The sequence below is a fragment of the Crotalus tigris genome, unplaced genomic scaffold, assembly GCF_016545835.1.
Source record: "Crotalus tigris isolate CLP2741 ecotype Arizona unplaced genomic scaffold, ASM1654583v1 scf7180000017641.3106099, whole genome shotgun sequence".
Lineage (NCBI taxonomy): Eukaryota > Metazoa > Chordata > Lepidosauria > Squamata > Viperidae > Crotalus > Crotalus tigris.
The window spans coordinates 2,836,334-2,860,003 of record NW_024096535.1 but is presented as its reverse complement, the minus strand read 5'-3'; the positions used below and the strand labels follow the sequence as shown (position 1 = coordinate 2,860,003).

Genomic DNA, 23,670 nt, shown 5'->3' with positions numbered 1-23,670 from the left:
GTAGCGCCCTGCGGATTTGTGCCGTGACCCTGACTAGGTGGTTGGATGCGCTGGTGTTCTGCCGTTGGTACGGGAGCAGAAACCACTGTAGTTCCCGTAGGTGGAGCCTGGCCCAGGGTACAATGGCTATGGCCGATACCATCTTGCCCAATAATTGGGAAAGTGTTAGTATCGGAACTGAACGTTGCCTGTGAACCCAGCGAGCCAGTTCCCTGATGCCGGCCACCCGGTCTTGGGAGAGATAGACCATACAGTTGGTTGTGTCTATCATGGCCCCCAGATGCAGCAGCCTGGACGAGGGAACTGTCTGGCTCTTCTGAAAGTTTACTGAGAATCCGTGTAATTGGAGGACGCGAATGACGGTCCTTACGTCCGCCTGAGCTGTCTGTAGGGATGTTGCTTGGATTAGTATGTCGTCTAGGTAACATTGGACGCGTATTGGGATTTTTCTCAGTTTGGCGGCTACCGCTGCTAGTATCTTGGTAAATACCCTGGGTGCCGAAGATAGACCGAAGGGGAGAGCTCTGTATTGGAAGTGTTTTCCCCCGTAACAGAAACGTAGGAACCGGCGGTGGTTTGGGTGGATAGGGATGTGAAGGTAGGCTTCCGTGAGGTCTATCGATGCCAGGAAGTCTCCTTCTCTGATGCTTCCCAGGATGGACTGAAGGGATTGCATCTTGAATTTTTTGTATGTGATGTAGCGGTTGAGGTTTTTTAGGTCCAGGATTGCCCTCCATCCTCCTGAAGTCTTTGGAACCACGAAGAGGATGGAGTAAAATCCTCTGCCTCTGTATTCCGCTGGGACCGGTTCTATGGCTTGAATGTCCAACAGGTGTTGGATGGCCTCCTGCATGAGTTTGCGTTTGGTGGGGTTCCTGGAGACCGAGCAGTTGATGAGTCGGTCTGGGGGTGTGACCAGGAACTCCAGGGACAGCCCGGACTGGATGGTTTGTAGTACCCAGTTGTCCGTGGAGGTCTGCTCCCACTGGTGGAAGAAGTGAGCTAGTCTTCCTCCAATGGGTAGGTCTATGTAGGAGTCATTTTGTCTTCCGGTACGGACGACCCGTTCCACGAAAGGGTCGTCTCGACTGGTTTTGTTGTCTGGGCTGGAACCCCGGTCTGTCGTAGGGGCGGCCGTACGGTTTGTTCTGCCTGGGAGTGAATGGCTTGGGTGCCTGACTGATAGGCGTGGTTGTCGGTTGGCGAAAGGACTGCCTACGAAAGTAAGGTGTGGTACGTTTGTCTGACCTTTTGTTCAAGTGTGCCATGACCTTCCGCTTGTCTTTGTTCTCTACAAGATAGGGGTCCAAGGCCTCCCCAAACAGACCGTTGCTTGAGTAAGGGGCGGTCGCTAGCCGCCACTTAGCCTTGGTGTCAGCTTGCCAGTGTTTTAGCCATAGCATTCTCCTGGCAATTATGTTGGATGCTATGGATCTGGATGAAAAAATGGCTGATTGGAACGTTGCGTCTGCAGCGTATTCCGTGGCTGCTACCATCTTAGCCAGGTCCTGGTGTGTTCGTATGTCCTCCATAGGAACTATGGTTTGTAGTTGTTGCAACCAGATGAGGGTGGCCCGGACAAAAAAGGAGGCCGAGGTGGCTGCTTTGATGGCCCATGCCGCTGTCTGGTGGGTTTTGCGAAAGGCTTGTTCCCACTTTTTGTCATCTGCCTTAAGGGCCTCCACTAGGTCCCCAGCCATGGCTGTCTGGGAGACCAAGGGGGTCCAGGCTTCATCTACTTTAGGAATTTCTAAGGCCTCATTGAGGTCTGTGGCAGTGCTGTATAATTTTTTGTCCGTACCACTCACTGATGGGAAGGAAGCGGGAGAGTCCCATGGCTTCTTGATCCCTTTCAGGAAAATGGCGGGGCAAGGTATATGGTGTTGCGTTGTCACCTTTTCTACGAATACGGGTCTGGATGTGGTGGCCGGTGTCGCTTGCGGCTGAGAAAACTGATCCGTCCCCATGTCCGCAATGGCTGTGGCCTTGCGTAGTATCGTGAGGAAGCGGTTGGGATTAAATAATCCCCCTGAGGGGGGCTCAGGGGGAAGTTCCTCATCCTCTGACATAGAGATCCCAGGTTGATCCTCCTCTTGTGGTGAAGAATAACCACTCATGGAGGACTGGGCCGGGGAGACGGGTTCCTGAATGCCTGAGGACTCTGAGGGGAGTTCCGAGTGTGGCATGGCTGAGATGGAGGGCCCCTGGTCGTGGTGGGCGGAGCGCTGTGCTAGGGCTCGGTCCACCACTTTGGTTAATAGGGCCTCTAGCCGTCCATCTGCCCAGATGTCCCCTATGTCATTACCTTTGGGTGTGGTGACCGCAGGTGGAGAGTTGGACTCAGTGGTTGTGCCTGCCGCCGTGGTTGTTTGTTGGGCTGATGTAGATGGCGGATCCAGTGGTTGCGGTGTTCCTGGAATGGACCACGCGCTCTGGGTTGATGTGGATGGACCCAATGGTAATTCCATCTCGGTGGCCGCTATTTGAACCAATTCCAATTGGGCCTGCCTCTGCGCTCTGGAGAACTCCTTCTCCAGGGCCTGGTGCCTACGGCTGGCTTGCTTTTCCGCCAACTTGGAGGGCCTCTTGAGCGAGTGTTTTGTCTTCGCTTTGCACTTGCCTGCTGCCTTCTGGTCAGAAGGTGTGTTGCAGCCGTAATTGGGAGATGGAGGGGTCGTGCTCATGGATTGAGGCAACGAGGGTCCCTCCATTCCGCTTGAGCAGTCCCAGAAAAACTGAGAAGACGCTCAGGCAGGCAAGTATTGGCGGGAGCGAAATTGGAACAAGTACCAGGACTGTTCCCCTGATCACCCGACCACAACAAAAATATTCTCTCTGGGCTAAGGTCACGGTAGCTGAGGGAGGTACCGAAGGCACGTTTGGAACCACTCTTTGGGTTCCGCCCGGAGGCCTTAGGTGACCAGGCAACGTGCACCAGTAGAAAAAGGAAAAGGGAGGCAAAAAATATCAGTGGCGACCTCAAAAGGGTCTGTAGGCCTGACTTAATACACAGCAGGTATCAAATGGCGGTCACCTAGAGCGGAATTTATTCTTATTAATACTATTACTATTATACTAATAATAGGAACAACAATAATAATAAAATAATAATAATAATAACAACAACAATAATGGTGATGATGATAATATTGTGTGTTCTGTCTTTAGGCCTGTTGGCCCTGCAGTCGCTTAATTTTTAGCTTTAAAAAAAAATTTTTTTTTATTATTATTATTATTATTATTTTTAAAATTTATGTATCTATTTTTATTATTATTATATTTTGTCCTATTATTATATGTGTGTATCGGGGGTGGAGCGCTGGTTGTGTGCTCCTATTCCGCCTCTATCAGTGATTCCAGATATGATGTAGAGCTTCCTTAAGCTCGGTTTGCCTTTCTCTGGCAAGAGATGGCAGCCACAGCTCGTTTCTCCCTGAAAAAAGGGCTTTGCGGATCCCAGGAGGGTTCTCTAGCCTCCGTTTCTTGGTTGGGGCTTACTCCCTTCCTGTGCTTCGTTTCCCTCTGAAAATAAGCTCCGCAGCCTCCCAGAAGCTGCTTGTGCCCGGGGATTTAAATTTGGCGCGCTGTGACGTTTTAAGGGAATCCCAGCCAGGGATTGCCTTTGTTGTCTGAAAACGGCAACTAAAATGGCGCCCGCGGTTGCCCTGGGCTGCTAGGGAATCTCCGATGATCCGAATTCAAGTTTGAATCCGGACCTGGAGATCGTTATTTTTTCCCCCAATTTGAGGAAAAAATCCCTTGGAAGGTTGGGGAGAAAAGCTCAGCAAGTGGTCTCTGCTGATGCCTTTCCCCCCCCCCTTTTCCACCTCCAGAGCCCTGGGGCTGACTGGGATCCGTGGGGAGTTTCCCCCCCACACACCCCCTTTTTCAATTTTAATATAGGATCAGGGATGATCCCAAGGAAAACTTAGTGGTTGGGGAAAAGGTTCAGCAAGTAGTCTCTGCTGATGCCTTCTTCCCCCCCTTTTCACCCCCCAGAGCCCTGGGGCTGGCTGATATCTGTGGGGAAATTTCCCTCCCCACCAATCCCCTTTTTAATTTTAGGTTTGAGATCAGGACTGATCCCCAGAAAATTTTGTGGTTAAATTCCTATAGGTGGCAATTTTTTTTTTTTTTGGAAGGGGAAGCCAATTATCAAGGGATAATCAATCAATGGATTTCTTGTCTAACCTGATAAGCTGAGAGCCACGCCAAAACGAATCTTCTTCGAGCAGAGACCAAGTTAAGAATGGGCTCCACAGGAAGTGGGGGCGTGTCAAGCTTTGGCTACTTGGTCTCAAGAGCAGGCAGACAGAGAAAACCCATCCGTGGATTATCCATCTCCTGTACTGGAGAATTGAGGGAGTAATATAATTGCAAAACCTGCTGAAGATTGTTCTTTTAAAACCTCCTGACAAAAATATCCTCCAAGCAGCCATAAACAATAATTCAACTGGAATTTGTTCAGACTACTGCAACGCGCTCTACATGGGGTACCTTTGAAAAGTATTCGGAGACTACAGTTGGTCCAGAATGCAGCCGCGCGAGTGATAGTGGGTGCTCCTCGATACACCCACGTTATACCTATCCTCCGTGAGCTGCACTGGTTGCCTATTGGTCTCCGGGTCCAATCAAGGTGTTGGTCATTACCTTTAAAGCCCTATATGGCTCAGGGCCAGGCTATTTGCGAGACCACCTACTACCTCATAGTTCCCTACGTCCGGTTAGATCCCACAGGCTGGGCCTCCTTCAGGCCCCGTCGGCCAAGCAGTGCCATTTGGCGGGGCTGCGGAGGAGGGCCTTCTCTGTGATGGCGCCAACGCTTTGGAATCAGCTCCCCCCGGAGATTAGGACCGCTCCCACCCTGTTGGTCTTCCGTAAGCTACTTAAGACCTGGCTTTTCCGGCAGGCCTGGGGTTTATAAAACCTTACCCCTAGATGATTGTTTTTGTATTGTTGTTTTGTTATGTTTTATGTGTTTTTTATTGTTAGCCGCCCAGAGTCTTTCGGGAGTGGGGCGGCTTATAAATTTTAAAAATAAATAAATAAATTTGTTCAGTCTCCAATAACTTTACAAATATGTATCATCTTGGCTGTCATCAGGCTGGCTCTAAGATCATTATTCTATTTTTCAGTAAAAGTTATTCTGAAAAAAAAAGGCCTAACAAAATAATTTTATATGGTATGTCCTAACTAATAATGAAACCACATCTCTCTGAGTGCTGAAGAAACTGCACTGAATTTATACTCAAGCAAGAAGAGTGCATTTTTACTGAAAAAGATGGCTATGGAAATTTTCTGAATAGTAAATAAATTGTAGTTTGTTGAACTGAATCAACCTTGTTTAAAGAAGAGTCTGGAAAGTTACTGAAGTGATCGTTCAAGTGCAACTAGCATATTAAGGTATACATTAAGTTCAATATTTCCCTATCTGAATACGAACAATAAAATACAAACATACCTGTCATCCAAAACAACAATAATATCACCACTCTTAAAGGTAAGTTCATTATCCTCGACTGCCTCAAAGTCATACAAGGCGCGTACTTTTCTTGAGTGTTTTTGATTGCTATGCTGAATGTCTACAGATGGGTACAAAGATTTTGTCTCAGTTTGTTGCTGCTGCTTCTGTTCTTGCAAAGATAATTCAATAGCTACAATTTGAAGAACAAAAGCACGTTTTATGCCAGTTAAAATTAGGTGAGTTACTTGCATGTCATTGTGCAGCACAAAGCTCTCTCAAATGTTCAAAGTGTCTTTTGATTTGATTTTAGCTTTGGGCATCAAAAATATGCCAAGATGGTCATTCATAACTCTGTGCATATAGCGAATTCTGGATGAGATGATTTCTCATCCCAATGCTGAGATTAGAAGATAATTGGACCTTCCAAAAACTCTTTCTTGTAAGCATGCTCCAAAAAAACCTAAGAAGGCTGTCATGCAGTTTGCTTAGTTTTAGCTTAGCAAGCTGTGTGACTTCAGCTATGATTTACTCAATAAACCACGGTTAAACTTAGCATGATGACTGAATCTAGCCACTTAATACATCCAAGCTCTGCTGATTGTGGGAAACAAGATGCTGACTGCTCTAAATGCTTCACAGTTATCACCCCTACTATAGATTGAAAATTAAAGTTGTCGAGAAAGGAAGTTAGTTATTGTTACAGTTTAACTAGGGGAAGAAGACAAAACAGGTTGCAGTCTTCCATGCAGGTAGCTATAATTATGTACAAATTCACCACCTTAAAATACTGTAGTAAAATCAATATATATGTTCATATACTAAATATTAAATAAGGTGTAGATTAACCATAGCCTGCAAACTGCTTAGAGATTGACTGAACCTGTTTATTATATGATGCCATCCAAATATATATGGAGATTCTTCAGAAGGCAGGATTTGCCCAGAATTACCATGACAGTCTGACTGATTTAAATGTCATCATGTTGGTGTGAATTCTCAGTGACCATAGTCATACATAGCTATTAAAGGCATGTTTAAGTCACACTAGGTCTTAGAGCATTAATGTCTCTAATTAACAAGGTCAACATGACTGAAATTTTCTCTGACAAGAATTTCTAGCTTATGAATTGAAAAATTCAAAACCAGACAGCAACAAGAAACTCAATATACAAGCGTAAGCCAAGAATTCTTTAAAAATTGCTTTCAGGAAATCCATATACAATTTATATTATGGAAGTGAAATTAAATCCAATTCAAAGAATAATACTTATTATTTTGTGTGTTAACTATGGTTATGAGCATCTAATAACTCAAAACCAAAAATATGTAAAATATTTAAACCTAGCAGAGTCAAAAACTGGCATTTTATAATACAAAATATAATATAAAAATACTTTTGGAAAATTGTTTTAGAAGTGGCAAACATCCTTAGAATTCCAAGGAGAGCAAAGGCACTTTTTTAAAATGCATTTTCGAAAATATACATCTGTTTCCTTATAGCTTTCTTGCTTCCTTCACAAAGTTTTTTAAAAATGTAATTGTTCAAACTTTCCTTTGCTACTACTGGCTATAGCAAGGGTTCGATCTGAATGTGTGTTCAATGGAAAATGTCACATTTTAACCATCAAGCATATTCCCAAGTACAAACTTAGAAACATGTAAAATATTGTATCACTCAAAAATGGATGAGTAAAATTTTACCTTTAGCTATATCTTCTTCTTCTTTGTTTTTGCTTGATGATGCACCATTCTTGGCAGCAGTTGAGGGACTCTGTAAATATACTTGCAATATAAATATGATACTTCAAGTGGGAAAGTTCTATATTTGCCTGCACTTTGAAAACAATACTGGTGTTATTTTAGTTTACCTTGTGGTAAGTATTTTTAACTATTTAAAGCAGCGGTTCTCAATCTTTGTGTGATGGCGGCCCCGTCACATGGACGCGCCGCGCATGCGCGGCACCACCCCATGCGCGTGGCGCCCCCATGAGCGGTGCGCATGCGCGGCGCCGCCCCGAGGGGGAAAAATGGCGGATCGCGTTGTTTGGCGACCCCCGTAAACTGGTCGTTCGACCCCAAATGGGGTCGCGACCCATAGGTTGAGAACCGCTGATTTAAAGCCAGAAAACTTAGGAATCATACCCAACAGGTACTTGGAACAGTATCATTTTTGGGGAATGAACCAAAGTCACACATTGACTATGAATAACAATAGCATTAGCACTTAGACTTATATAGCACTTCACAGTGCTTTACAGCCCTCTCTAAGTGGTTTACAGAGTCAGCCTATTGCCCCCAACAATCTGGGTCCTCATTTTACTGACCTCAGAAGGATGGAAGGCTGAGCCTGTCAGGAAACAAAAACAAATGGAGTAATAGGCTGAGCTGGTTCTGGAGAAACACTTCTGCCTATTAGATTAAATCATTTTCCCACAACAAATGGCTATCGATACTTGCCAGGTCCATTCAAACAACCCAATATGAATAAACCATATGTCCTTGTTTTTAAAGCTCTTATGGCATATCTGCTCTTATACATTTGGATTTGGTACAAAACAGTTCTTTGTCTAAACAACATAAACATAAGATGATGCTATTTTAGTGCTTCATTTAATACAATCTGAAAACTGTTTCTGTACATTTTCAAAAGCAGGATTAATATTCTATAGTAATCATTCTCACTTTAACACACAGTATAATCCAACTTTGCAAAGTTCAGGCAATATTAAAACTAGGTGATTATGAAGCAAATAATCATATATATGTATGTATGTATGTATGTATGTATGTATGTATGTATATATATATATGTATATAATGTATATTATATAATAGGTATAATATTATGAGCCTCTACTCATCCCAAAGCCCATTTGCCCTGTGCACCCCAGAGCATCTCCCGGCTCTGTAGCGCCAGTGTGGGGAGTGCTTGTGGGGGGAAAAAACCTATTTTATTGGTGGATGCCATTAACAAGTGGATGGCTGAATGTGGATAGAGCTCACATTCAGAATTTAAATTCAGTCATTCTCCTGTTAGCACCAAAGCCTCAAACTTTTGTAGACATAAATGAAATCTAGCCTCTTACCTGTGACCCAGTTGTAGGAAATACAATTCCTTCTTCCTTAAGAGATTTAATGGTAGCGGATATTAAGCTGAATTGGGGGTCTTTCTGAAATTCTTCTGACCATTCTACCATTAAAGCTTTTAATTTGTCACATACCTTAGGATGTGCCTAAAAAAGAAGAGAAAGAAAGCACAATAAAGCAGAAGCAAAATTAACTTTAGCTAGTTGACAAAACAAACTGCCATGAAACTAGTTTTTTCTATGCCAGGCTTTTAATCCCTCTCTTTACAGCAAATTACTATGCTATAGCTTTTCTGAAATGATGATTATCCAAAGAAAACCTACAATCTAACAGAAAAAAATTAAAAAGTGCTATTAGAGATGGCTGACCACTGTGTAATGACATGTACTTTAGTACACAATGCACAATTTAATAGACAAAGCTTCCCAATTTAAAAACTGATGAGAGCTGATGTGATGTAGTGATTAAAGAGTTAAGCTGGCATTAGAGAGGCCCATGTTCAAATCCTTCCTCAGCCACAGAAAAATGGATTTGGCCCTAATGCTCTCTTTTCACTCAGCTTGCCCCATAAAGTTAATGTTGTGGGGGAGAAATTGGAAGAAGCTCCTACTTATGCTGCCTGGAACTCCTGAACAAAAGGCAGGACCTAAAAATGAACACGGAAATAAATAAAGGAACTGCTCAACCAACTCCTAGACTCCAGAAATATCCAGTCTATCTCAGGTTGGCTCCAGGGAGAGACAGTTCCCCCCAGGTCAGATGCATGAACTGGATAACCTAAAGCTTCAACACAAATAGATTTTTTTTTTTTTTTAAAGTCTCCTTCCTCTTTTCAGCAATCTGGATCCAAACAATGACTTGGCATTTCTCTAGCAGAGTCTACTTTACAGATAGATACAATTCAGTTGTTAACATAAGCTACATCCCCCACATGGCCACAGCAGTAAGTCTCTAGAAGTCTCTAGAGAAACTGGGAAGGAAGGAATTGAGAGCTGAAGGTTTCTGGGAAGCCCCTTCAGGTGACAGCAACTCCACAATCTTCCAAGTTGTACCACGAGGTACCTCATGATATATTTCGGGACAAGGAGTGTTGCAAGCAGTTCTGGATCTAACCAATTGTTTAGTACCAACACCTGTGTAACATTCCCGAAGCTGCCAACGACCCTCAGTGGGTCCAAATTGAGACCCTACATTGTCCTGTTTATCCCTGTCTTTTTGGCTCAACTTCTGCAGTCTAAATGTTGTCAAAACATTATCGTCTCTATCCAGTCCACAATCTCCCCTTACCTCACTAAGTGACTCTGGGTTCTGTTTTCATCTACAGGTAGTCCTTGACTTACAACAAAATTTCCATTAACTGCTAAGCAAAGCAATTAAGTGACTCACACCTGATTTTATGACCCTTTGTTCCCATGGTGTTAAGCAAATCACTACAGTTAAATGAATTATGTGGCTGTTAAGCCAATCTGACTTCCCCCATTGATGGTACTATCCTAAAGACCGTTGATGTATCTGCACCGTTTCATAATTCACTGTTCAAATGATTATGAAATGTTCCTGCTGTTTTAACTCTAGCACAGCATAGGAGAATATTCAACCTTTCTTTGCAATCTGTTGCTCTTCTGCGGAAACTGTCAGTTCAGATATTGCAAAAATTAAATGTTCTTTGTAGTATTCATGATTAAAGCAAATCTCCCAAGTGTAACACCATAATTTTGTACAGTTTTACCTTCTCTAATTATATCACAGATTGTATTGTTTTTTCATTTCATTTCTATATTCTAAGTCAATACCAGAAATGAAAAACATAAGTGTGGTGACACAATCCATATACTTTTCTATTAATTTTCTCTAAATATGAGACATCTAAAAACCTCACCTTGTTTATTATGACACGCACTTCACTGGCAAAATCACGTGAGCAGATTTCTAAATGGAAAATCTTTCCACAGTTTGATACACAGGCTCCCAAAAGCTAACAAAATAAAGACAGAATTGAATAAATAAGACCACTCACAATAAATTGCAAAAAGCTCCCCATATAAACAATTATGAAGATATTGATCCTTATAAATCCCTGCCCTTCCCTCCCCACCTAGAGCCAGATAGGAATAAAATAGGCCAGTAATACTGAGAAATAAATAAATAAGATAAATACTATTTTAGTCATCAATATAGTTTAATATTTTTTAAAAGTTCACAAGGATTGTTTTATGAAGAACCTGAGAATTTTCACCCCTAAATAAATTATGTGCATACTTACAGTTAGTGCCTGCAGTGCAACATGGGGTACTTTATGATTTATTCTCTTTAAAATGGCTTTGAGGCAGTCTTTTGCTCTAGAAAAAATAATATCTGTGTTATTCTCTTATTTTAATCACTTAAAAAGGAACAAAAAGACCCAGAAAGAAGAAGACATTGAAGAAAGAGCTTTGGGGCATCATGTTATTATTAGTGACACAAAAGGAAGATCCACTTCAACCTCAAAATCAAATCTTATTCTGCAAAGCAAGCCATAGTCAAGTCAGTTCAATAGATCTATTTCTAAGAGAAAATGTCCAGGATAAAATAGGTTGATTTCAGTCACTGAACTATTTCAAGCTTCAGTCTGAATCATGGTTTGTTATATTAATATAATGCTATTTTTCAGTTTTCTGATTTAGTCAGGGTTCCCACATCAGTTGTAACTGAATTCACATATAAACCAAGGCATAAACAATAGTTTACAAAACACAACAGCGGCTATAACATGACAATTTGTGCGACTCCAATATTTACTGTGGAGAACCATGGAAATGGTTGTGGAGAAGGAGTGTAGCAGTTAGCAAAACATGAGCTCAATCTGGGGAAACAAAATAGTGTGAAAAAGAAAATTAAAGTTGCCCCATCCTGACTCTCTAGATAGAACAGTGGTCCCCAGTCTTTTCAGCTTGGTGGTCTGGCCCAGCGTGTGGGGGAGAGGGGGGGGAGTGGCAGGCACACATGTGCGCGCAGTTCCATTTGTGCAAGCGGGCATACCTTCGCTAGTGCGAGTGGAGCTTTGCATGTGAGTGCAAGCACTTCTTGCTCAAAGTTAATGAAGCTTTGCATGTGTGCTTGCCTGTCTCTCCTGCAGCCCAGTTTCGAACAGGTCATGGCCTGGGGGGGATGGGGACCCCTGCTCTAGAAGAGGGAAGGAGGGAGGGTTAACACTGCTAGCTGTCAAGAAGGACAATAAAGTTGTGCCGTCTCTTTCCTCAACTAACCTATCTTGAAAGGCTAATAGCAATGCAGGGAATGGCAGCAGAATCGTACCTGCCGTCTCAGCACTGATTGAATACATGTGTACAGAGTATACTAACTGAAGGTTTATGTGCCTGGGGATTCACGAATGGCTGAATTCTATTTTTTTTTTTTTAATTGGGTCCATATGAACAGACGTTGCAGCAGCAATCAGCAAGAGGCAAACCTGCCACCTTTGTACATGTTGATACAAAAGATAATGTGAAAGGGCCTAATCACGTGGAAATATTTAATGTGTCTAGTTTAGACCACAGTAACCTACAGAACAATACACAAACACAATTACAAGCAAAACAGGCCTGGCGTGCTATTGCTACTTGAAATACTTTTTTTATTATTCAGATAAAAGCAGACACTGACATCTTTCAACCATCCACATTTTTTAGTCCAGTCTAAACTCAAGCATTTGAGACTTAAAAAAAAAAAACCTACTTAACAATGGAAATTAATAAGAACCAGCTTCTGAGAGCTCCAGAACAGAACTAATGATTAGCAGAAAAGTTTGCTGGTTTTATTTACGTTCTCATTAGAACAGACTGGTTGTCCTTCTTCGTAACACATACGAAAGCTATTTTCTGGTTCTGGACAACTTCTAAAGTGATCGACCCAGTTTTAAGGTACAGCTTTTGATTTGGTATAAGAGGATGAACTTGGATCTACTACTCGTCACAAGTAGTAATATAGCATAATCACTCTGTGTCTGGGAGTATGTGTGTTGGTGTGTATGTATATCTACATGCATATGTATGTGTATGAGTAAGTATATACATACATATGCATATAAGCCTAAAATGACAGATCTGGGCTGAAGGCACAAATTAATCAGAGTATTTACAAAATGACATTCAAGATATGTTGGTGAGTCTTACCCATTAGGAGTGCTTCCAACCTTGTCACAAATATCCATAATAACTGCCCAATCTTCAACCGTGTTGCACTCATTTGTAGCCTTTTCTGTGGACAAAAATAACATACAAAATTCAACAGCCTTTCAGGCAGAATACAAGCATTTTCTGTCTGAAGTGGTTGCTAGCTCAAAAAGCCTCTTCACAATCCTGCTAGAACCCTAAATTCACAAACAAGGTTGTTCTGCATTCTGACTAAAATGTATGCCTGAAATTGGATGAATTTCCTTCAGTGCAGTAGAAAAATAATTCCAACGTTACTATTTCAAATGAATAGTAAGCTATAACAGATTGGAGTCTAAAAGAAAACATGAGGGTTTTCTTCATATTGAAGAAATATGTTCATATTTTACCTCTTAGAAGTCTACAAATGTTTAATAACTGTCTTATTTCCTTCTCAATCCAGACAGTTGCTTTATGTGGCATCAACAGATAGAAGTATGAACATATTTCAGCATTCATTCTCACATAGGAAATTAAAGACAAGCACAACTATTTCCACTTTGTGAACAAAGTACACGATCAAGTGAAAAAGCAAGTCATTTATATTTTCAATGTGAGTTGTATTTGGGGGTGTATTAGCATCATACCTTCATGTTTGATAAAATATACATTTGAATTCAACTTTTTAGAAACAATACTACCAACAGGAAGGATTTTTTTACAGTCATTTAATGCTTTTATCTCTAATCTCCCACCAAGTGTAAATAGTATTCCCATTGTTAAAATAATGTTAAAAGCACATTTACACATATATAGATACCCAGATACGAGACGTTATTGCCGATGGATACTGAATAATTGCGAAAGCAAAAAGACTCTAAAATATCCACAACGGTTGGCGAAGATGACACAATTAGCAGAGATGGCAAATTGAGGAAGGACAATAACTACATTTATCAGTGACTGGAAACCCCTATGGGCTTTTTGCTGAAAAAAGCAAGAAATGAACTTATGATTTATGGGTTTGCTAATTAGATAGGGTAGACAATGGAAAGAAGGAAATTGTGGTATAACCTCTTAGAGAGAAGGGGTGAAATATAAATGTACTTTTAACAGCTGTTAAGAAAATTGGAAGCTGCTTATTTAAAAATTTTGTTTTCTTTCTCTTCTTTCAGTCTTTGCACTTTTTTCTACTTACTATTTTTCTTTATTCTTTCAAAAGTATAGTTTTTAATTCTTTTAAAAATGTTTTTAATAAAAAATTATATATTAAAAACTTCTCCCTTCTCACCCCTATGAGTGGTATGTCTTCCTCAATCTTGGGTCCTCCACCAGAGATCTGGAAGATTGGAGATTTTGTGCAGAACCTTAGGAGAACCCGTGTAGAATCTTACACTGCGTCCTTCCTGGGATCTGCTGGAATCATAGACCCGAGTGCTCCTACCACCACTGGGACAACTTTGGCCTTTGCTTTCCATGTCACCTCTAGTTCCTCCATCAGGTCCTGGTATATTTCCAGCTTCTTATACTTTTTCTTTCTGATATTGCTGTCTCTTGGCACCACTGCATCTACCGTGTTTCCCCAAAAGTAAGGCCTACCCCAAAAATAAGCCCTAGCCTGATTTTTGGGGGTGGGCCTAATATAAGCCCTACCCCCAAAATAAGTCCTAGTTTGGGGGCGAGGCGCACACCTAAAAATCAAGCTAGGACAGGGGTGGAGAGGGGTGTTACCTTGCAGCCAGGCCTCTCCTTGCCAGCCAATTTCTTCTGTGGCATCCCCCAGCCCGCATTTCATAGTCAGAGGCCTTTCCGGAAGGCCACTGCAGGCGAGAAGTGAACTATGGATTCAATAGCTCAGTTCTGCAAGGCCTCTGCAGCCAACAACCAAGCTATGGATAAATCCATAGATCGGTTCTCGGCTGCAGAGGCCTTCCGGAAAGGCCTTTGACTGCGAAATGCAGGCCAGAGCTCTACTCTTAGCTGCAGAACGAAGCTGCTCCTTTGGCCGCAGAAGTGGGCCAGCTGGGCATTGCTGTTGGAGGTGCCTGGAAAAGACACCCCCCCATAAGACCTGGTGCCTGTTTTGGAGGCAAAAAATAAATAAACCCAGGTCTTATTTTCGGGGAAACGTGGTACCACTACTGCTGTCTTCTGGTCCTTAGTCTACTACCATAATGTCCCAGTTGATTGACCAGTATCTGCCTGTCCATCTGGATCTAAAAATCCCACAGGATCTTAGCCCTGTTATTCTCCACAACCTTCTGTGGAATTTCCCATCTGGATTTAGAAGGATCTAGCCTAGGGGTCTTCAAACCTGGCCGTTTTATGACTTGTGGACTTCAACTCCCAGAATACCACAGCCAGGCATGGAGTTGAAGTCCACAAGTCATAAAAGGGCCAAGTTTGAAGACCCCTGATCTATAGCCCCTATATTGTGGGGATGTTCCTGTGTATAATGCCAGCTACTTGGCAATGTATGGTGTTCCTGCCTATAACTTATCCTCTGCAACTATGTGTTGGAATTCTTTGAGGCCTCTTTGCATAGTCTGGGCTTCAGGTCTTATCCAGTGTGGTAAATCTTTGCTTTTATTCATCTGATGCCTAGTGCCTGTTCTGGTGCTGCTAGGATCAGTGGGCAGCCCTTTCCAGCCACTGATGGGATGTCCCATTATTCGCCAATCAACAAGCACGACCAAAGCTATCTTAGTAATAAATCCCAGCTTGAAACTTGGCTGAAACACATCTGGAATACATTTCCTAGGACCTAGGTTATCAGCTGTAGGTTGACCACCTTTTTAAAAACCTTCCCCAAATAGGGAAATTTGAAGACAGTTACTGAAAACTGCCGGGTCTATGGATACAGTATTACAGTATACAATATTATAAGTAATTTTTAATATATATTTACGTTTTATTGCTTTTAAAAATAACAGAAAAGGAACAAAACATTAAAATAAATTTTATGCAAATATATATATTCTCAAAAAGAGATACCATTTTGTTGGAGAAATAATGATAATGCTTCTTTAAAATACCTATTTTTACAATGTTCAATATTTACTACATTTTGGGAGAAAATGGTAGACTATATAAATATGATTGGGCAACAAAAGTCTAAAATGTTGAATTACATACCTACTTCATGGAATCTGACAACTGGACAACACAAATAGATTTTCAATGACCTTACAATTGCCAAAAGACTGATTCTGCAGCATTGGAAAGAAAAGTGTATGGCCTCTTTCACTCACTTGCTATCTATGAATAGATTGCCTATAAACATAGACTTTATAGCAGTGGTTCTCAACCTGTGGGTCGGGACCTCATTTGGGGTCGAACAACCATTTCACAGGGGTCGCCAAACAACACAGTCCGCCATTTTTCCCCCCTTTTCCTTAGCTGTGCTACTCCCTTTTATTCTATTGGCTTTTGAAAGCCAATAGGAATTGTCCAGGCTGTCTCTGCCCTGCTGAGCCTGCCAAAAGTCCCATTCTGCAAACGGTGCTGCACCAGTTGAGTAGTCCTCGACTTACAACCAGTTGGGGGTTGTGGCATTAAAAAGGTTGAGAACCACTGCTTTATAGGGACAAGTATAATGAAATATGGAACTCATTTATACAAAATACAGAAGGTTAATAAAGAATAATAGTTATGTAAGTATACTAGAAATAAATATATATGTACTTGAACAATATTTATATTAGATAATTATATATTCTGGTAGAAGTGTAACTGTTAATTGTTATATTATACTTTGTTTCATTTTTCCCTTTTTCTGTTGTATTTTTTCCCTTTTTTTAAAAAAAAGCATGCATTTTTGGAGAATATTATAGGTGAAATTTTAAGTTTGGTTTGGGAGTGGGTAATTAACCAGCACAGCAATACTACAGATATGTCAGACTAATAACAACCAGCATAATGTCAAAGTTTAGTGTGAACACAAAGTGAATACGTGAATCTATGCTAATCAGGGTTCCTAGAAGTAAAAACAAATGTGGGACTGTACTCAAGTGGTAAACTGTTTACTATGCAAGTTATGCAAGTTCACCCCAAAATGGCTCAACACCCCTATCTACATTAGCTGTTTTCTATTTCTTGTATATTTTCCATATGTTAACTCTCATTTTCCCCCAACCCCAAATAGGCTTTTAGATCATACTTCAGAAATTCCTCAGTCTATCATTAACAAATGTGTCATCTAAGTCTTCAAATGATTGTTTTCTATATCTTCACAAAAAAACTGAAAAACAGTGAGAAGATTAAATTTGTGGCACCTCAAAATCCATGAAGTAGACTAGAAGCTGCCAACATCATTATGTCAGTTTAACCGTCATAAAGGCCTGAAGTCATTGCAATTTCAATCATTCAAAAGGACATCATGATCAATGGAATCAACGTCTATTAAGAAAGTCAAGAAAACAGCAGCCCTGAATTCCTTGGCAGAAAATACAATCATTTGAAGCCAAATGGGTGTATATTCAAAACAGTTATATTATGCAAGATTACTTGTGCCTCTACCTCACTGCTATATGTCAACTCTACAAACGAATTTGGCTGAAGCCATTTTCCTTCGTTTTCAGTTGCCACACAATTGGGAAGGGGAATGGGTGTTTTTTAGCTTAGTCAAAACAATAAATTGTTCTGTGGGAACCAAAGTCATTGTATTTTGGTGAGAAAGCCCTGTGCAAGTAGTTAATTGGGGATTGTGATTTATGACACATTACTGGGGTGAGAAGTTCAACTTTGTAACATTGTAACCTTTGGGGGGGGAAATCAGTCTCGGGTTCACCTTTGATCCAGCCGATACTATGCAGCCAAATAATATGTTCTTTAAGGCAGGGCTTTTCAACCTTTTCACCCATTGTACCACTTTTAGGATATGGCAACATCCGAGTACCACCAGTCGCCTAGGAAGATGTCAAAAACTTGAGACCCCCCCCCCCAAAAAGGAAAAAAGTGATAAAGTACAGGTAGTCCTCAACTTACAACAGTTCGCTTAGTGACTGTTCAATGTTACAATGGCACTGAAAAAAGTACCCCCCAAACCACAGCCGAGCAAGACACCTGCCTGCCCAGTCATCGGCGCTCTTCTTCCTTTCCGAGGTTTTTATTGTGAGCATTTCTGTTGAGGATTGGCAGTGGGAGTGGGGGGGAGTGTTTGGTTTTTATTCTCCCCATCGGATGGGTGGTTGCAGCAGGTTTTGGTCACTTCACATGACCCTGGGACACTGTGACCGTCATACATATGAATCAGTTGCCAAGCATCTGAATGTAAATCACAAGATCCTGGAGATGCTGCAACATTCCAACTGATCGGCGCTTCTTCTGGGCTCAGCAGAAGTGCCAGGATCAGTGCTGCTTTCCAGCTGATTGGTGCTTCTTCAGGGCTCAGCAGAAGCACCAGGATCAGTGCCGAGCTCCAGCTGGAGCCTGGCGCTGTTCCTGGCACTTCCACTGATCCCTGATAGCCCCGAAGCGCCGCTCAGCTGGAAAGCAGCACTGATCCTGGCACTTCCGCTGAGCCCTGATAGCCCTGCAGCTCTAGCCATCTCTCACTCAGGCTTGTGCGGTGCTGCCATCGGTTCAGCTCATTCCCCTCCCCCGCTACCACTTTTCTAGGATGGTCGCGTACCACCTGCCAGGTACCACAGGTGGTACCCGCACCACTGCTTGAAAAGCCTTGCTTTAAGGAAACTTTTTTTGCCTTGGGGTTCTTTTTACTGGTCTCATCTATCGGAACTATGACACTATAATATTTTTCTCAAAAAAAAGCAACTATTTTGATATTAAATTGTTACAATGGAATTCAGATTAAGGATTTTTACAACAGAATATTCCCTATGAGATTTCTGAGAACAACAGAAACTATCCTTTCATTGAAAGATATGTTAGTTTTTACTAAGAGCTAAATAGGTTTCTTCTTATATCTTCTAAATCTAGAGGATTGGTGTTTACACATTTAGGTTCCGCACACTGAAAGAAACTCAAAATAATACTTATCAGGTTCAGTACAACAGCAAAGAAACATTTACATCAATTCATTTTGTTTAAGTAGCATTTTGTAGATTGAGAGCAAGCAAGTCACTGAAAGAAATAAATTAACAGATGAGCTTTTTATAATGTTGACTAAAAAAGTGTGGCTCATGTAAAAAATCAAAGTCCATTTACAATGAACTTCATATATATATATATATATATATATATATATATATATATATATATATATATATATATATATATATAATGTCTTTGGTTGTTCGGGTTTTCTCCCGCGTATAGGGTTTTCTCCCGCGTATGTATGTATGTATTTGTATGTATTTGTATGTATGTATGTATATATATATATATATATATATATATATATATATATATATATATATAGTTTTACCTTAGCAAGCTGAATTTCTAGTGGAACAATCCATTCTCACATTTTCTAAAACAATTTTCCCCAACCCAATGCCCTTCATATGCTCTGAACCACATTCACTCCTTAGTAAAGGTCAAGTAAAGATATCCATTTCAGAAATAACAAAATTACTGAGTGAGCAAATAGGGAAAGCAAACAAAAACTTGGTGACAAAGTCCACTGGACAGTTGTAACAAAATCCCTTTTCCTCTCAAAATCAATGGCAGGGACAATTCATTAGGTGTTCTGTGTGTCTGTTTTGGGGAATATACTGACGATCTTAATGAGATTTTTTTCCCCTCCCTCCCTTCTGTTTATCTGAGGAATGCATAGGCAAAAAAAACCTTGCTCTCATGACTTGTCAGGGATACATGTGTTTTCTTCTCTGGAGAAGACAAGAACTACACGTGTAGCAGGTATAGGTTGACTGCTTTCCTGGAAGAAAAATGAAGAAGTGAGACGTGAACCTGCCCATTCCTCAATTTATCAGGGAAGATGAGAAATTCTTGGATCAAATACAGAAGTGCTTATGGAAGGACAATAGTACCAAGAAGCCTATAGAAAACAAAACAAAGCCAGGCTGAGAAAATGAAGGAATTTGGTATGAAAAACCCAAGCTTGCCAAGAGAGGTCTTTTTCTTTGGTGCTTCAGAACATATTCCAGAGCTTCTCAATTTATACTGGAGGAGTCACCACAAGCTTCAGGGCCTTGTATGCACAATGTGAGCTTCTTTCTGGGAGCCACATTCAGGTTGTAATGAAACAGAATTGGAATCCAACAGGACAGTACCAGTACAAGTGACTAGGGCTTTTTTCTTGTGATCTGGGATCATTTTGAGCCTGTGAATCATGAGGGCTTTCTTTAAAGTCAGTTCCATTGCTCCCTGCGTGGACCCCAATTCATGATTGGTGAGGTGGCAGGAAGTTGCAGTCAAGTAATAATCAATGTTTTTTTTTTCTGTAAGGGGGCTGTTCTGTCACTCCTGTTTTATCTGTTCTGGAAAATTTCAGATTTGTCTACAATTCAGATCTTTCTGGGAGCAAGTGTAGAGAGAAGGGTCAGCCCACAGCTCCACTGAGACCTAAAGGAAGGGAATTGTTGGGAGCCCAGTTTAAGGCCAGGGCACGGTACAGTCATCCTTGCATTAGTCATGCTTATGGACAACCTACTGAGAAACGAACCGAGGTGGCGCAGCAGTTAGAGTGCAGTACTGCAGGCCACTTTAGCTGATTGTGTTCAGCAGGTCAGCGGTTCAAATCTCACTGGCTCAAGGTTGACTCAGCCTTCCATCGCTTACTGGTGTACACCGCTTAGAGAGTGCTTGCACTTAAAGCGGCATATAAGTCTCATAAAATAAATAAATAAACTGGGATTGGGGGAGCACAACATGGTCTTTCTTGATCCATCTGTCAGTGGATTTCAGTACTATTGTAGTAGTTGCCTTCCTTCCTGAAGGGCCAGCTTCAAATGTGATGGAAGGATAACCCTACTCTACCGTATGAAGTGGCTGAGGGCTCTGTTTTCTTCTACTTCTCTTTAACATATGTTGAAACTCCCGGGGGGGGGGGGAGAGAAGGTAATCAGTCTGCAAGGAGTTCAATAAGAACAAGTGTGTTATTTGACTTAGAGATGTTTTGCAACCTTAGCATTTTCCTGTGAGAACTTCTGAACTTTTGAGTTTGGTGTAGTGGTTATGGTAGCGGCCTAGAAACCAAGAGGCTGTGAGTTTTAGGCATTCTTAGGCATCAAAGTCAACTGAGCGACTTTGCGCCAGTTACTCTCTCAATCTAATCTAAAGTTATTGTTGTGAGGAAATAGGGAGGCATGAGTATTAGATATGTTCACTGCCTTGAGTTGACCTATATATAGTTGACCTATATAAAGGGCAAGTATAATGGAATGGGTAAATAACCTTGAAGAATGTGGACAGGGGAAGAGACACTGCCCAGGAAACAATCAGACAAAAGAGGCAGGCGCTCTCAGTGGTTTAATAGTCAGAGAAGGAAACTTAGAAAGAACCCAGCCTAATGGATTAAGCCATTAAAAGTGGGGTGGGAGTTTTGTACTTTCAGACTTGCAAAATTATGTTAATGTAGCCTTATAATAAAGTAGATTTAGCTCATCTAGCCATGTTTCCTGTCTGGTTTATCCAGGAGGGCTGATAGCAGATTAAAAATATAACAACAATAACTTTATCACTGTCACTTCTTTGTGCCAATTGTGGACATTCCTGGATCAGGAAGTCTCGCTCACAACCATTTGTGTTCTAGTCACCTTCTGAGGAATTATTGCAATGTACTCTTCATGGGCCTCTTTTTAAAGAATATTCAAAACCTACAGCTGGTATAGAATGTACTGTATCAATTTGGGCAGTTATGAGTTGATCTTATATAGATGAATCCACTGGCTTAGGAGAAGCACTGCGTTTTATTTATTTACTTATATTTATTTACTTAGTAGATTTATATGGCTGCCCATCTCAACACCAATCTCTGCATAGTTCTGGATCTGGTTATATAAGGGGCCACATTCTCGCATACTCATTTTAATGTTCCATCAGTTCAAACATAGTCAAGTCCCTACAGATCTCATTTTTACAAGATTGCTAACTGACAGGCCCTGAAAAGTGGGCTTTTTCGACAACCACTTATTACCTAGAGCAGCGGTTCTCAACCTGTGGGTCGGGACCCCATTTGGGGTCGAATGACCATTTCATGGGGGTCGCCAAACAACGCAGTCCACCGTTTTTTCCCCCTTTTCCTTAGCTGTGCTACTCTTGAATAAAGTCTAATTCTATTGGCTTTCAAAAGCCAATAGGAATTGTCCAGGCTGTCTCTGCCCTGCTGAGCCCGCCAAAAGTCCCATTCTGCAAACTGTGTTGCAAGTTGTCTGCAGCGAATGCAAGCTGTCTGGAAGTTTCCACCCCTCCCTGCTGAGCAACTACTAAAAATGTAAGTAAAAGAGGGCCAGGGGTGGGAGGCCGGCGGGTGCAGGGAGGGTTGCTGGCGCACGTGGGGCCCAGCTGGTGCCTTACCTCCCTTGGGCTGGGCCAGCTGGTGGCCCAGCCAGTGGTCAGCCTGCGCCGTCTCTGCCACTTGCCAGCTACGCCTCAGCCGGCGCAAGGGGCGGCACCACACATGCGTGGCGTTCCCGGGCAGGGAAAGTCCTCGACTTATGACCGGTTGGGTAGTCCTCGACTTACGACTGGTTGGGGTCGCAGCATTAAAAAGGTTGAGAACCACTGACCTAGAGATATTCAGTCAGCTCTGAGAACATCTGACTTTTGTATCCTCTACTTTTACGTATTCTACTTTTTAGTTTTATGTATATTTGGGGTTTTGTCTCTTTTTATTTCTTTACAGGTGTAATTTTATAAGATTCTTAGCCCTGTAGAGTCCTTAAGACTGGATGGCATATAAAAAATGCATACATACATAAGGTTCCCAAAATACTTGATGTCTACTAACCATTATCCCTCTTCACTAATCCAGATGGGAACAAATGATACAACCACGAAGTTACTGTATGGTACTGTAAAGCAACAAGAGGATCATGCTGAGGACACAGGTGATATTTTCCTGACTCCTTCTTGGTCCAAGAAGAGAGAGAAGAATACTGGAAGCAAACAGGAGGCATGCAGATGGTACCATAGGAAATAGTTTGATCATGAGATATATTTTCAAGATGAGGGACTCTTGGCAAGTAATAGGTTACAATACACAAGAACTGAGAAAAATATATTTAGGAAGCACCTTGCAAATCTATTCAGGAAAACAAACAATAGTGGGTTTAAATTACAAGGAAGCAGATTGGAGGTGGACATGAGGAAGATGTTCTGGAAGATAAGTGCTATTTGGTAATGGGAAAGACTATCTTAGGGAGTAGCAGACCCTTCTTTGTTCTGTGTTTAAACAGTCTGGATGGTCATCTGCTGAAGGTGCTATAATAGTAGATTTCTGCCCTGGGCTAGATGATCTCCAAGACCCTTCATAAATTTTATCTCTATGATTTTCTGATTAAAATGTCTACTTTGAAAACACTTATTTCAACAAAAAACACGCAAGAGCATTGTTTCTATTATTTTTCTAAACATACATGAGGTGCATTGTGCTAGAATTAAATATTTTTATGAACATTTATAAATATAAAAAATTATTTTTAAAAAGCTTAAGTTTTGATTCTATCCTCTATTTATCCTCTCTTGGTGAAATATTTAAAAAATGTGATTTGTACATCTTGGAATTAAAAACATTTTGTCACCAGAAATTAAAACAGCAGTTAAACAATTTACATCAATAAAATCTGAGGAAGCAGGCACAGGATTGTAACTTTCATCAGCAAAACACTACAATTTAATTTCTTAAGAGAAAAAAAATGGTTCTGATAGTAAATGTTTTCTCATTAATAAAAGGTTAGTCATATTGTATCAATCTGAGTAGAAACTTGTGTTAAGTTTCTGGAAGCTTCAGCTAACATAAAATGTAATTGCTTCTAACAGGAATATAATATAAAGCCCGTAATTTTTTATTAAATTGCAGCTAATTTCCCATCTACTCAATTTAAAATCTCTTTTGAATGTTTA

The 23,670-nt window shown here is 41.2% G+C and overlaps 1 protein-coding gene across 2 annotated transcripts in view; it reads right to left on the bottom strand.

Annotated features, from left to right (window-relative positions):
* The window catches only part of STAM2 (signal transducing adaptor molecule 2), a 37,205-nt gene that overhangs the window by 10,740 nt on the left and 2,795 nt on the right, over positions 1–23,670 (bottom strand). The window contains exons 2-7 of one of the 2 annotated variants that reach the window (XM_039335439.1): positions 12,703–12,787; positions 10,815–10,890; positions 10,431–10,526; positions 8,551–8,697; positions 7,166–7,235; positions 5,462–5,654 (exon numbers count right to left, since the gene is read on the bottom strand). In XM_039335439.1, coding sequence (XP_039191373.1) covers positions 5,462–5,654; positions 7,166–7,235; positions 8,551–8,697; positions 10,431–10,526; positions 10,815–10,890; positions 12,703–12,787 — 667 coding nt within the window. The remainder of the gene's footprint in view (positions 1–5,461; positions 5,655–7,165; positions 7,236–8,550; positions 8,698–10,430; positions 10,527–10,814; positions 10,891–12,702; positions 12,788–23,670) is intronic. The other variant, XM_039335440.1, reaches the window with a different exon arrangement.